The sequence below is a fragment of the Phyllostomus hastatus genome, unplaced genomic scaffold (assembly GCF_019186645.2).
Source record: "Phyllostomus hastatus isolate PE091 unplaced genomic scaffold, TTU_PhHast_1.1 phas_scaffold_78, whole genome shotgun sequence".
Lineage (NCBI taxonomy): Eukaryota > Metazoa > Chordata > Mammalia > Chiroptera > Phyllostomidae > Phyllostomus > Phyllostomus hastatus.
The window spans coordinates 3413659-3428225 of record NW_025334041.1 but is presented as its reverse complement, the minus strand read 5'-3'; the positions used below and the strand labels follow the sequence as shown (position 1 = coordinate 3428225).

General features: G+C 59.2%; 1 protein-coding gene across 3 annotated transcripts in view; it reads right to left on the bottom strand.

Moving 5' to 3' along the window:
• DOCK4 (dedicator of cytokinesis 4) overlaps positions 1-14494 on the bottom strand; it is a 277427-nt gene extending 262933 nt beyond the window's left edge. For all 3 annotated transcript variants that reach the window (XM_045827550.1, XM_045827552.1, XM_045827551.1), the window contains exon 1: positions 14127-14494. In XM_045827550.1, the coding sequence (XP_045683506.1) occupies positions 14127-14163 (37 nt within the window). In that variant the 5' untranslated portion in view covers positions 14164-14494. The remainder of the gene's footprint in view (positions 1-14126) is intronic.
• Positions 14495-14567: the final 73 nt, after the last annotated feature.

The window sequence follows — 14567 nt, the reverse complement described above, 5'->3', positions numbered from 1 at the left end:
AGGAGGCAATAAGGACAAACCCCCTAATCAGTCACCAGGCACACCTGTGGGAAGCACCCCCAGGCTGGGGACGTGGCGAATGTCACTTTCCTGAAGGAGGCGGAGGTGGCACGTCAGAGCTGCACGTCAAAGGCGAACGAGTGGAAGACATTCCTTAAGCGAGAGAGCCTGTGTGACCAGCACAGAACGTTTCTCCTTGAGGAGGGAGTGAGTCCTGGCGAGAAAGGGCTGATGGGCAGAAGACAAGCCACTCCGAAGGCTGCCGATTTGGCTCATCTGGCACACTGACCTCACCTCACAGAGGAATGAGATATTACAGGCGACACCCAGTGTTGGCAGGCGGTGGAGGGAACAAGCGTGTTGGTGCGAGTGTACAATGGTAGACTTTTGGCAGGACGTTTTGTCAAGATCGACGTAGAATGTAAACGTGCATACCTTTTGACTCAGCAATCACACTTCCAAGAATCCTTCCTCCAGGGACAGTCAAACGTATGCAATGATGTGACTGCGTGTAATTGCGTGTAATAGTAACTGCAGACGTCTTTGAGGTGGCATTGCTTAGAATGGCATGGCACTGGAAACCACAAAGAGAGGTGTCTGAATGAATTACGGTACATTCCTCCTGTGGAACCGCATGCCAACTGCCACAAAGAGTCATCATCCACAGCCGCCAAGACATGGCAACACCTGAACACACATGGAGGGAGGGGTGAATGAATGAACGAACGAGATGGACACAGACAGGTAATGGAACATTATTCAGCCCTACAAGGAAGGAAATCCTGCCATCGGTAACAATACAGATGGCCCTGGAAGACGTTACGCCCAGTAAAATAAACTAGACATGGAAGGAAAAAACTCTGCATTTCATGTATGTTTGAAATCTAAAACATCCCAACACCTAGGGCAAAGAGGAGAATGGTGGCCTCCAAGGACTGAAAATAAATAAATGAAACAAAGGGGAATGGGAAGCCGGATTGCAGGGCTACACGGAATGGGGCAGTAGACGTGTCTCACTAGTGAAAGAAAAAGGTTGTTGTGTGCTCGCACACCCAGCGTCCTGAGCACCCTGTGCTGGCAGGCCGGCCCTGCCCCTGAGCACCTGGACCCACGGGGCTCACAAGGGCCCGACAGAGGGCTGCCCCAGGGCTCACCAGGACCCGGCAGAGGGCTGTCCTGGTGCGAGAATCTGAGCAGGAGGGGCAGGAGCCTCAACCGTCTCTAGGTCACTCGGTCTTTGCACCGATTGAATCGTAGGCCACACGCAGTCAAGTGTGTTCCTGAGCGTGAGCTCTGGAGCCACATCGCCTGGCTTCAGACCCCAAGGAGGCTCCACCCCTTCCCCCGCACAACCGAGGGCAGCGGCCTGACCTCCAGCCAGCCCCTTGAGCTGAGAAATGGGACTAACGGTGCACACGCCGGCGGACTGTCGGGACCGTGTTCAGGGCTCAGAGCAGAGCAGACACAGCGCCTGGAACTGAAGCACTCTGGTTTCACTATCATTCTTACAGATAAGTGTTCAGGTACATGGATTTTTCAGTAGTTTCCCAAAGACAGCTAGATTTAATCACACTCACGTGGAAAGATACAGCTTCAAACAGCTGCAGAGCACTCGGAATGGGGCCCCGGGCTGAAGAGACACAACAGAACAGGAGAGGCGCTGGGGGCTCCACCCGCAGGTTCCCAGCCACAACTCCTGAAAGGGAGCGTGGGGGAGGGGCTGAGGGAAGCTGTAGCCGCCCCCCCCTCACCGCGTCCCACCCTTCCATGCGGTGTGCACTGGCCGTCACGACACGCGTGAACTCACCATGTGAGAGAAGGAGGCACAATGCAGAGCTTCCCTGCGGGAGCCGGAGCCCCAGAGGGTCGCACCCAGCACCCCCTCGGCCCCTGGAGGAGCAGAGGCTGTGGGTCAAACGGAGGGGGTCCACTGGTTCCCTCGGGAGCAGGGGGCTGCGGGTGTAGGGCTGGCTCGTGACCAGGGCAGAGCACACAAGAGCGGGGACAGCGGCCTCGGACACAAAGGGCCCCTGGGTGCTGGGCAGCACGGCAGCCCCGGGGCGACACAATGCCCTTGTTCACAAGAGCAGAGGGGACGGCCGGGTCCCAGCCCAGCTGGCTGGCCCAGGGTCCGGCTGGCAGGCGTCCAGCGTCCACACGCTCCCGTCGGCCGGGCACAACCACATCTCTGTGCACAGGGCCCCGCTCACACTCCCTCCCGCTGACTTCGGGTCACAGACACGCAGGCCTCCCGCCCGCCGCTCCACGCACCAGCCAGAAGGCCGCCTCTCCGCCCAGAGCAGGTCCCCGTGCGGGGCTGGGAACCGGAGACGCAACCAGCCCCTCGCTGTGCTTGGGGAGACGCCCCCGGAAAAACCGCAGGATTGGGAACGAATGTTCACCCAACACGTTACAATAGTTTTTTTTTCTTTTTAAAAATATCGAAAACACAGAACGGTCAGTACCCACCCCAGAGTGCCGGAAGAGCGGTGAGAGTGACCGTTTCAGGGACGTATGCACGAAGTCGCTCACTTACTACAGAGACAAAAGCCACCCAACGGACGTGCCACGGCTCTCCAGGAGAAAGACATGGCGCTCGCACTTCCGTGTGTTCCTCTTTATTTAAAAACAGTTCACACTGACGCCGGGGGTGGGGGGAAGATATATATTTTTTAAAGCCCATCTTGGGACAGACTAGCATTTGTCAGTCACCTTCTCCTTTTAAACTCCACTGAAAACTGCCCAGACAAATGTTCTAGATGCCGACACTCTAAGAAATTACAAAACTCGACACCAAAATAATTCATGGGTTACAACGGTAATTACTTCTCTAGTCGGGAAATTATTATCCTCATAAAAAAAAAATCCTGGCAAACCGCTTCAGAGATTTCCCTTCTGAGGGAACTCAGGAGGAACACGATGGAAATTCAGAGCTTCAGTCATTCTGACGCCCCACGAGGCTTTTTCTCCATCGGTTAGCTGCATGCAAGTGACTTTCAGTGTCTCCCCAACAGCCCGTCCCCTCCCCCTCCATGGGGTGGGCGAAGGCTTCCCTCTGTCCCCCGGCATCTGCATTTTCTCTGCGGCGGCGGAGTAACAGTGCAGCACCGCTCCCCTCCTCCGTCTCTATGCCCTTCACGTCCGGCAGGTCCCCGTGATCTACTCCGGGAGCTTCCCGCAAGCCCGAGAGGAACGAGAGGAACGGGGAAGGGAGCCCCGGCCAGTGGGTCGGCTGGTGGGTGCGTCCTCCGGTGCGTACACCAGAGGGAGGCAGGTCGGATGCCCGTCGGGGCGCATACCCAGATGCAGGTCCCACCCCCAGTCAGGGTGCGCACAGGAGGCAACCGATCCACGCTCCTGTCTCTCCAATACACAAATGAATTCCCTCTCTGGCGAGGGTTAACAGGAGAGAGAGGGGGAAGGCAGGGTGGAGGACGGAGGGTTTGTTGGGTTCTGCTCGTGGAAGCCGCCGAGTCTCAGGTGGGAGATGAGAACATCGTGCCGTGGCGACATTCTGCCTCGTGTCACAATGATGCATAGTCCTCCCGCTTTCCAATTAGGGGAATAATTGCGGCCAGCCGGTGGGGTCCAACCAGTCCCGCCCAGCGGGGTCTGTGAGCGCGACCGTTCATGGACGTGCAGGGAGATCTCGGACGATCCTTTATCTCCGACAGCTCGGTGGGACAGTGCCCGCCGGACCTGAGCTCTCCTCTGCCACTGAAAAGGAAGCCTTTCGGAAATAACAGACTCGTTCCCAGTCCGACCCCTTTCACCAGCTGTTTCCTTTGAATCGGTTCAGTGGGACTCAAAAGGAGAACGTGAGGGTTAGTCCGTTCTCTGGAGTACGTTAGTAACTCTGGCAACGCCTTATTAGGGGCAGAAAGACGCAGGAAAGCGGGGTGGGCTTGAACGCCGTCTATCCAACACCAACGTGCGCGGAACCAGATTCCGGAGGGACGTGCCCCCCAGCCTCGCGGTGACCCAGAGCTCCACACGCAGAGAACTGTGGGGCGCGGACCACCAACCGAGACTCACTGTCTCAGACCCTCCCCGCCAGCCACCTACCCAAAGACACACTGAGACACTGCACACACAGACTACTCCAGAAAGGCCACAGACCGCTAGTCAGAGCGCCAAGGAAACCTCAGCCTTACGATGGATTTTGGAGTATGAGGGAAACCTGAAAATCCCCCCTCCAGCTCCCTCGTTTCACAGAGGGGCCTGAGGGAGAGATGCTTTGGGTTCCCGGTTTGACGGGAGAGCCCAGGGGAGCACACAGGCTCCCACTTGCACAGGACGAGCTCACACTGACCCTCTCCCACTCCCACGGGCGCGGTCTGGTGTGACCGTGTCCAGTGAACGGTTTTCCCAGAGATGGACAGCTTCCACCTCCGCATCCGTGTAAACGGCGCCCCCTGTACCGCCCGGCGCATGTGCTCTGGAAGACGCAACAATCCCGTGGCGACTGGTAGCCCCCCGACCAGGAGACGCCCCCACGGACACTGGGGCACACAGGCTTTCGGAGCCCGTCGTGACAGCCATCCACCTGCGACCTCCCAGCCTCGTGTCCAGGCCTTCCAGCAGGCCAGTGGCGTCAGACTCTGGCGTCCACGGTCAAGGGTTCTGGTCGGAGGTTTTGTTGTCGTTGATGAACTCTTAGATAGAAGCTCAACATACAAAAGCAGCACTTTATCCTAAGGCATTTATTTCCTACTTTCACCTACTTGTTATCTGCTAGGAATCCAGCCAGTCCGAGATAACAACCGCCAGGCTTCCCACTGGCCAGGACCACGCCCCGCCCCACCCGGGCAGATGGCAGGGTGTCCCCTCCTGCCGGTGGGAAGCCCCACATCCCGACATCTCAGGCATGGCACTGCGGCCCACCGGCCTGGCCCGCGGCTTCCGAGAACGTGTTCTAACCGAGAAGGCTGTTCTCGGGAAAACACGAGTAAAAGGGGGAAGCTACGGAGGACAGTGGCAGTCTCTCTCCACCACGCCACGCAGTATGGACACTTCGCAGGCTGCACATAGAAAGGCTGTTTCTCACCCACGGCTAAGTGCACGTGGGGTGCCAGTCTCGCCTCGGTCTCTGGGCAGCAGCTTGTCGACAGGCAGCGGCCAAGCCAGGAGGCTGCTGCAGTGACTCAGCCAAGAGGGACCCGTCCAGCACTCTGAGGCGGCTTCCCCGGGCAGGGGCGGGGGAGGGGCAGCGTGAGACTCCCAGGGACACGCAGAGCTAGGGCTCCAACAGCAGAACCCCCAGCCTCCGAGACCGGGCTCTCGTGGCTCCTTCCGTCTATGCTGACGACCCCTCCCCTTCTCGCTTGCCTCCCTGAGAACTTGGACTTCGCTCCCGAGTTCCTCCTTGCTCTGGGCTGGACTTGGTAAGAGCCATCCTCGCGCACAGAAACACACTTCCTCCAGTTACAGTCATGGTCACAGTCACTCAGGAAGAGCTGCTCAGTCCTCAGCCCCACCCCCACCCCCCCTCCGCCCCTCTGGCCCTCATCCACCTCCTGACACACCCGACGCTCAGAACCCCCTCCCCCCAGTCAGAGCCCAGGCGCGGGCTGGCCGTGACCCCCGGAGAACGATGCCGGGACAAACACACAACACAGGGACTTGTTTCAATGCCAGTATGAATACCAGAGTCTTATCTGCCAAGCACAGAATGGTGGGCAACTTCTTCACCCCGTCCGTGGACCCCCAAAGCCCAGGCCAGGCTTCCCCATCCTGCCTGCAGAGCTCAGCCGTGCCCAGGTCCAGGTCGGGACGCCCTGGCCGTCGGTCACGCTCCCTCTCCGGGCTGGCGGGGACGGGGCCATCACGCAGGCCCAGCCCCGTAGCATTCGCCTGAAAGACAGTTTTTCCTCTGTCTACCCACTCTTAGTTTTCAATAATTTAAACATATATGCTAATGGTTTTTATTAATCACTCCAAAAATCTCTTGGAGGAGAATAAGAAATACGGAGTCCATCTTCCTTTCTCTGCTCAACCTCAGAAGGAAACCACAAAAAAAGACAAACCATTGTCTAAGATACTTCACGCCGGTCCCGGACAGGGCTGGGGGTGGGGAGGAAGTGGCCCCGTGGGGAGGGCAAGGGGGCCTCCCAGCTACTCAAAGCACAAACCCACTTGGGGTCACCCTGGCCGCCTCAGCAGCTGGTGACTCACTTCTCCGGGGAGGACCTTAACACGAAGCCTCGGTCCTTTTGCACCAGGTCTGAGGTCTCCAGGATATGAGACGCCCCCAGCCCAGGGCCACTTCCTCAGGTGCGCGGGGACTAAGGTCGCCCTCTCCCGTCTGCATCCTCACGTTAAGGCTGCAGCGGGGGCAGCCGCCCAAGCCGCACGCTGACTTCTCTGGGCCACGTGGAGGCACTGCCCACTAGGGGAACATTCTTCACGAAACAGAGAACATCTACCTTGAAACACTGTGTGAGTTAAAGGAGATAGAACTACGATACAGGTCTAGCTTCCCCATTGGCCCGTGGGTCTAGTCCTCCACCCCTCTTTAGCTCCCCACCAAGCCAGCACAGGGCTCTGTACACACAGTAGGTCTACTCAGTACATAATCAACCGACATGAATTTCCCCATCAATGTTTTTCCCACCAATGACCGCTGAGAAAAACATCGACGTGCAGCAACTTAAGCTCAGAGGAATGCGCTACCTGCTATCAGGGAGCACCTATGTAAGGACAGAAAACAGAGGGAAAAAAAAATCCCCAAATATTGCTTTATCCTCCTCAGGGACAAGGCATTCAATGTCCAGGCCAAAGAGCACCAGAGTGATGTCTCCAACCAAGTTTCCATGTGACAGAACTCCCTCTTCCTGTTTTAAAGGCCAACCTAGATGGCCCAGCCTGTCGCCCCGGGTTTGGTAAGTAAGTGCAGCACGGAGAAACTCAACATTTCAAGGCCCTGCTTCTGTGGGGGGCTCTGGAGGCACCCAAAGTGATGTGAGGACTTAAGATGACAGAGTGACTTTGCAAAAATCTAATTCTTCAAGTTGCTACTAACGCAGCTCCACAGACTGGCCAAGCAACCTCGGACACCTGGGGGTGGCAGCCAGCAGGCGCTGTCCTCTCCGGGACGGTGAGGGGTGCTCCCGCCGCAGCCCAGATGAGGCTGTTTCTGGTTGCCTCACACGCGTGCGTGTCCATGTTCCCAAACGTGTCCCCCCCACCCTGGTCACCCACGGCAGACAGGATCCTTCCATTCTAGAGGGGGAGGGGACACACAAGCAAACCTCCACATTTCTGCGTCAGGATTTCAAGGGAGACACGCAGGTTAAGGCCCAATCAATCACCTCCCAAAACAGAACAAGGAACGACCCTCTTTACAAAAACAGTGAGCAGCTCAGGGGCAGAGTGGTTATGGGATTCCAGGAAGATTCGCAAATCTCACGCCCAAACCTCTCTCTCCGGGATGCCCCCCAGGGACACGAGTGGGGTGGAGAACAAGCACCCTTGTGACACCGGCAGTTTCCCGAAACCACCCGTGTGATCTCCTCGGTCCCCTCCTCCTCCCCAGCAGCCTGGCAGCCCGGCTCTAGCTCCTCACGGAGCGGCAGGTGCATCTCCAGATCCAGTCACTTTCTTTTTCCGGGGGTGGGGGGGCTGCTGGCGTGGCCGCTGGCTGGTGCAGCCGGGGCTCGAACCCCCTGCAGCGCGGAGGGCTGAAAGGAGGGTGCGGGTCTGGTCCCTTGCACGGGCCGCAGCTCCCAACCACGTTCGCAGTGACTGCCCGGGTTTGGGCAATTCAGATGAGATCATCTCCTGTCCTGCCACTTCCTTCTCTGTCCCCCGGAGACGGCTAGCAAAACGACAGCACCCTCCACACCGTCGCCGCAGGGCAGCCAGGCCCCCACGGGGTCCTGTGAAGCACACAGGGCACGGCTCGGAGACAGAGCGGCGACCCCGGCGGGCCCCTTTCCGCCCCCCGCCCACCTTCCTGTCCCAGTCATCTCTGGAGGGGGCCGCCTCTCCACGGCGGCCCGAAGACGAGGGGAAGAAAAGGACCACAGCCACCCCCCCCCCCAAGCCCCAGGCGGGGAAGGACACACTCTGGGCTGAATGTGCTGGCCGGGCCCCCAGGCCAAGGGACAGCAGCGCGGGGAAACAGGGCTTCCTGCCCGGAGGGGGGGGTGGCCCTGAAGTGGACGCCACTGTCCCGCTCCATCAGGGAAAACGGGACAGTCACGACCGATTTCCTCGATCCAGCCCCACCTGGCGCGGAGAAACGCCTCTGAACTTGGTCCACAGGCTCTCTCTCCACCCTAATTGTTAACATTACCCACGCTCGCCTCGTGGGGAGCATGTACGGATACTCCGGAGGGGCGTTACAAGGCTGCATTAGGCTCTCCCTAATGCGTAAAGTCTCCCCTCAGGATTTTATCGGAAGGTGAACTCCCTTGCCTCAAAGCACGCATTTATCAGGTGTGCAGTGTTGCAGCTCGAAGAGTTCTAAAACTGGCCCAGTGGTTCCTAAGAGGCACTGCATATTTATCCCACACACACAAAATGTCTGCACGCACAAATATATGGCACCGGAAGGCTGAGCATTTTCCCACTTTTGGGTGTGGGTACATGTTTACGTGCTGTTGAGGGATATATAAATCTTGTTTACTGAAATATTACTTGTGCATTTTTTCAGCACCCTGGTGGGGAAACCGCGCAGGCAGGCCCTATCCGGCATGAGATATTTGCTTGTGAGGGAACGGTGGCAGCAACGGAAATAACTAATGCCTCGGCCAGGCGGTGCTTTCACGGCGAGCGAGGAAAGACCATGAAGTGTAGCTTCCTACCCACTCGACACGGACAGCTAATGTTTCCTCCTTTAGCGGCGCAGCTGGTGCCCATTCTGATAAAGTGCTTCCAGGCGACTGCTCGTGGGGAATCTGGGGCCTGTCGACTTTAAAACTTAGCACGGACAGGCAGATGGCCACGTAATCATCACCACAGTCCACACAGGCCACCCCGTCTCATCTGGGACGGTCACTTCGGTCATCACACGTAAACTGAGTGGCTGTCTAATCCAGAACCTCAGTCCCTGGCTCCAGGCTGACTTCTTCCAGGCCAGGGCCCCCTGAATGAGTGACAGGTACGGCAAATTCTCGGTGACCCAACAAAACTCTTCCCTCGCACTGTAAACCCGCCCCGCCTACAAAGATGCCTGGCGTTGCACGGCGGCTGCAGCTACCCTGTCATTCAAGCCGGCCGCCAGGAGGGTGCCCGAAACCCTTGCCTCTCCCGAGCCCGTGACAGCGGTCCAGGTAGGGACCCACACGTGCACTCACAGGGACAACGTCCACGGTGCAGGTGGTGGCTTTGGGTATTTGCTCCATCTCTAGTTAGAAATATTACAGGAAAAGACAGACATCGGCTTGCACTGAAGGCAATATGTATGATTAAATTCTCTAAGCCACCGTAAGTGCAACTGTCTGACTGCATTTGCGGGGGAGGGGCGGGGGACCACTGCTGTGAATGAACTTGACCAGAAACCCAACAAAGGTCTGATGCCAGTCCTTCCTGTACCACAGCTGGAACGTCCAGGGTGGTGCTTTCCAAACGGTGTGTCATGACCCATTGACGAGTCACTGAGTAAAGTTAATGATGAGCTTCTGCTTTTTTTTTTTTTTTTAACAGAGAAAGAACAGAACATCACAGAGAATAAGCAGATACTGTTTCACTTAGGGGGGCGGCTAGTGCGTGGTGCTTGTGCATAGATCAGGTCAAGAAACTAAACATGTTTCCTGTTGCAGAAACACCAGACTAGAGGTCACTGATCTGGAGCAAACTGCTTAGCCTCTGTGAACTTGCTTCTTATCTTTTAAATGGTCATTATCATTGTACTTCGGAGAATAGACACAATTAAGATAACTCCACACCATCTTTTGGGCTATGAAACATTGTATCATTATTGCAGTGACAGCATTTGGGTTGAGCCTCCCCAGAGCGGGCTGATGCTCTGCCTACCAGCTCACAGCCTAAACTGACCACCCTAGCGACTCGGACGTGCCGTCCCGAAGGCAAGTCTGAGGCCGCAGCCTCCTACGGAGAGCTGGAGGCAGGAGAAGTCCGAGCTTCCTGAAATGTTTACAGTCTCCCTGGTTGTCCCTGCCAGATGGCCTCAGGGGAAGAGCCACGATGAGGCTGGAAAGGCAGCTTGTCTGTGCTGCGGTGGGGACCCCGTGAAAGAATCACCCCTTAGGAGGAATGACCCGGAGAAAGGGAAACCTGTGCAGAGGCCCTGGCCGCAGGAGGGCGGACGGAGGTCGCCCGGGCCCTCCGCGTCCACAGGGCCCTCCGATGGCACTTGTACTTGGAGATGCGGTCCCTGCTCTTCCCACTCACAGCTCGGAACCCCGAGTCAGGCTCCAAACGCCACCAACACGTCACTGTCTAGTTATACGTGTTACCAGGGCACATCATGGTACCCCACGAGGAGCCGCGCTAAGACACTGCTAGCCAGGAAAATGACAATGGCTAGGCGGAAAGACCCCCGCCCTCCTACGGCTCCCACACACTGCCCTTCCAGGGCGCCCCCCGCTGGAGAAGAGTGGGTCTAAAGACCCCACCGCGGTCCCTGCTCTCTCCAGAAACGGGAGGGGCTCTAAAGAGAGAGACAGAGATTTCTACTGGGACCAGGGGGACATCTCCGAGGACTCAGGAGTACGATGAACATACTTCCTTTTCAGCAGGACACTCGTGCCCTTCGGGCCAGCGTGTTGTGAGGTTTGTGTCGTGGAAGGCCCAGCCAGGCTCGCACAGGTACAGCACCTGGCTGGGCTGAGGGGCGCAGCTTGCAGCCAGCGGGAGTCTCTGGCTGGCCTGGGAACGCGGTGCCCGGACGCCTGCTGAACCAAGGAGCGCAGAGATCCGTCTGCCGTGGTCCTCGCTTCTCTGTGACAACCGCCCCCACCCTCCCCACTCAGGGAGGGGAGGGAGGCAGGACAGATGGGGACAAGCGGGAGGCAGGCAGTGATGGCGTGGACATTGTGAGGGGCCATCAGAACGCTTTAGTCCCCGCGCTCCCCTCGCCTCTGCCCACCCCAGCTGCCACTGGAGAGAGTCAAACGGACTGACGAAGTGAGCGGCCATCACCTGCCTGCATTTGGGACTCTCGCCAAGTAGCTTCCGCTCACCTCTGATCTCCGTGAAAAGCGAGGTGGGGCGTGCCACAGCGAAAGTGTTTTTCCCATAACAATCTTTACACAACAGGAGTGTTTTGTAACCGAAACACATACGTGCTTGGCAGAGCTCTCCAGAATTGGGGCTGGGAGGGACCCTGGGTATCATTTGACCCAGAGACGAGGGCCCAGAGAGGCTAAGTGACTTGGCAAAGGTCACGCGGCTGACAGTACGGTCCAGATGAGCAGCAAGGCTAACCAGAACCTCCCAAGATCAAAGGTGCCGACGGTGGTGCCTCCCGACGCGCTTTTCAAGAGATAAGGCGCCCTGTCTCCCAGGACCACACCTGCACCCCTGTGCCTTTCAAAGTCCCCAGAGTCAGAGCGATCAGGTGTGGAGCGGAATGTACGTTGCCAAAGGCCATGCATCAGTTAAGTGGAGGAAACAGCCCACCCACCAGGGCTGAAGAGGAATTTCACTCCCTGACCGAAGGCAAGTCATTCTACCCATGTTTACAGCACGTTGTTTGAAACCGGAATACAAATATTAACATGCAAAGACATGATTACTTCATGCATGACTGATGGTAAATAAGACGTACCGTTGCAGAAACACACAACCTGCACTGGAACCTCAGGTATTCCGAGTTACAAAGGGTGATGTATTCCAAATTACAACCACACCTAATACCAGCCGAAGGTGTTCGCCCCGAAGCTACCATTTCTTCAGTATTTATAAACACTGGATGCGAGAAACGCACACAGGAACCAAGGCTCAGAAAACTAACCTGCAGCGTCGGCAGCTACAAAGCGGGCTCTCCGCGGGGAGAATGAAGTCCGCACATAAATGTATGCGGGCACGCTTTCCACCAACACGCACACTCCCCCATCTGACAGATGGGTTCCAAGAAGCAGCGCAACATCCCATAAGCCAAGCGAGCAAAAATCAATAGTAAAAGCGGCCTCACGTTCCTGAACGGGTGACGCTGCGTAAACGAGCCCAGCAGACGGCTCTGCCTCACCTTCCCCGGCGGCCGCCTCGGCGCGCAAGCACGCGCTCCCCACGCCGCCGCCGCCCCCTGCTCTGCTGCCAAACCACAGCCACCCCGCCGCCGCGGGCGGGCGTCCGCCGCGGGCCCCCCGAAGGCTCCCTCCACTGATAACATCCGGTCTGCCGGCCCAGGGAACCCCAGCGCCTTTGCAGCCTCTGCCCGCCGCCGCTGGTCAAGAAAGGCCAGAACACAGCTCATCTGATACCAGCTCCCCACCTGTGACCCCGCATGGACGGGAACCAAACAACTACATCCCAGCGGCAGTCCGTGTAATGTGGCACCTGGAGGAGAGCGGCGTCTGGGACGGGGCCCCAGCGGGACCCCGCCGCCGAACGGGTCTGTGCTTCCTCGGTGGTTAAGCCCAGTGACAAGGGGACACTCCGGCTCCCCGCCAGTCCGGCAAAGGCAGCGTCCCCACCTAGCAAGAGTTAATCCACCCCCACGGAGGGGCGGGGGCGGGGCGGCCTAACCACCGGCGCCCACTCCCTCCACACGCCGAAGAGAGGAAGCTGGAACTCCTTCCCGAAGGTGGGCCGGGGACAAACTATTGTCTCGCTCAGAGCCACAGCCCAGGCTGGAAGCTAATGCAGAAATCGGAAATGACTGGGTTCTGCCATACCGCCCTCTCAGCGGGCCCCGAAGTCCCACGTACCTGGGCAAGATCGGGGGGAAAAATCCCCTATGACTCCCCGGAAAGGCTTTCCAGGGTTTTTAAATTACGGGCAGATGAATTTAGAACATAAACAAACACCTACCCATCTCCTAAATCACTTCATCTGTACCCAATTTTTTTAAAAAAAAGAAAAGGAAAGGAAAAGAAAGCCCACGGGCAGGACGGGGCTTTGGAGGCAATCAAGGTCGCTGGCGAAGTCCGTAACGCTTTCTCCCTGTGAAATCCTCCGAGACGCTCTCATTGCCTCGGGCTGCGGCGGGCGGGTCCGAGTCCCAGCCCTGGAAGAAGCTACTGCCCAGGGGCGACCCGGCTGAAACCAAACAGCAGAAACGGGAACCGCGACCGGCCCGAAGCGGGGGGAGGGAAAGGAAGGGAGACCCCCGCGCTCATCAGTCACCATTAATGCCCTTTGTTGTTCACCTTCGCGCAGAGCGGCGCGCGCTGCCCCGCTCCCTTCCCCGGGAGCGCCCGGGTCTGGGTGACCCCGTCCGGAGAGCGGGGCGTCCTCGCCTCGGAGACCCAGGCTCTCCGAGCCTGTCCCCGGCATCGCTCCACAGCTGTCCCCCCCCTCCCCATCACCGCCCCCGCCGCCGCGCCAAAGTGAAAACCTCCTGAAATGCCCGTTCCCCTCCGAAGAGCAGAGCGGAGCCGCCCAGATGTTGACAAGTACCAGCGCCCCCGCCCCTCGGGACACAGAGCCCTGAACCCCGGGGCGGGAGGGAGGAGGGCGAGGAGGCTCCGGCCGGCTCCGGCTGTCACCACGGCTGCCGAGCGCCGGGCCCCATTCCGCACTCCGGCGACGACGACGGGCGCCCAGGGGGAAGGTCTGCGCCTCCCTCTGTTTTGGGGGTGTTCTCTCTGCGCGGTGGCTCTCGTCTCCCTCTCCAACCTGGGAAGAATCGTCGCAGCGCACAGCCGTCGTGGGGGAGACGGGGAAGGAAGACGGGAAACGCCGTCCGCCCTCCTCTTCCAACTTGACACACACCCTGTCGCCACTCCAAACTCCGCAGGCAGAGCCCGCCCGCCGCGGGCGGCTCCGCGCGCCCCCCCCGCCGACCCGGGGGCCCGAGCCCCTTCAGGCGGTGGGGGGCGAGACCCCGGCGCTCGCCCCTCGGCCTGGGGCTGCCTCCCCGAAGCCCGACCCCGCGGCGCGATGCCCGGAGGAGGCGACTGCAGCCGGGCAGCGCTCTAGGGGCGCGGGGGACAAGGACGCGAAATGCGCACCCGCTCGCCCCGAGCGGGATAAAAGTTGGCCCCGCGGAGACTCACCCACGCCGTATTTCTCGTGCTCCGTAGGCATCCACATGGCGAAGCAGGGCTCCGGGTCTCGGGGCTGCACAGCCCCGCGCCCCTTCCCCGGCTCACAACAATGCTCGGCTGCCCGGGAGCGGCTGCGGCGCTGGAGCCCGGCGGCTCCGCGCGGGCTGCGGAGGCTCGTCTGCGCCGCGGGCTGCCGAGCCCGGCGTTGACACCGCGCGGCCCACGCTGCGCCGCCCGCCGCTCTCCCCCGGCGGCGGCGGCTCACAGTCCTCCGACGCGCTCCCAGGGACCCGGCGGCGCAGTCATTGTTCTGATTCACTGAACTGAGCGAACACGCCGGGGCACTCTCGGGCGCACCCCCGCCCGCCGGCGCCCGCTCCGGCCCTCCCTGCCCGGCGTCCCCGTGGCACACTGGGAATTGTAGTTCCCGGCCACCCCATCCCGGAAAGG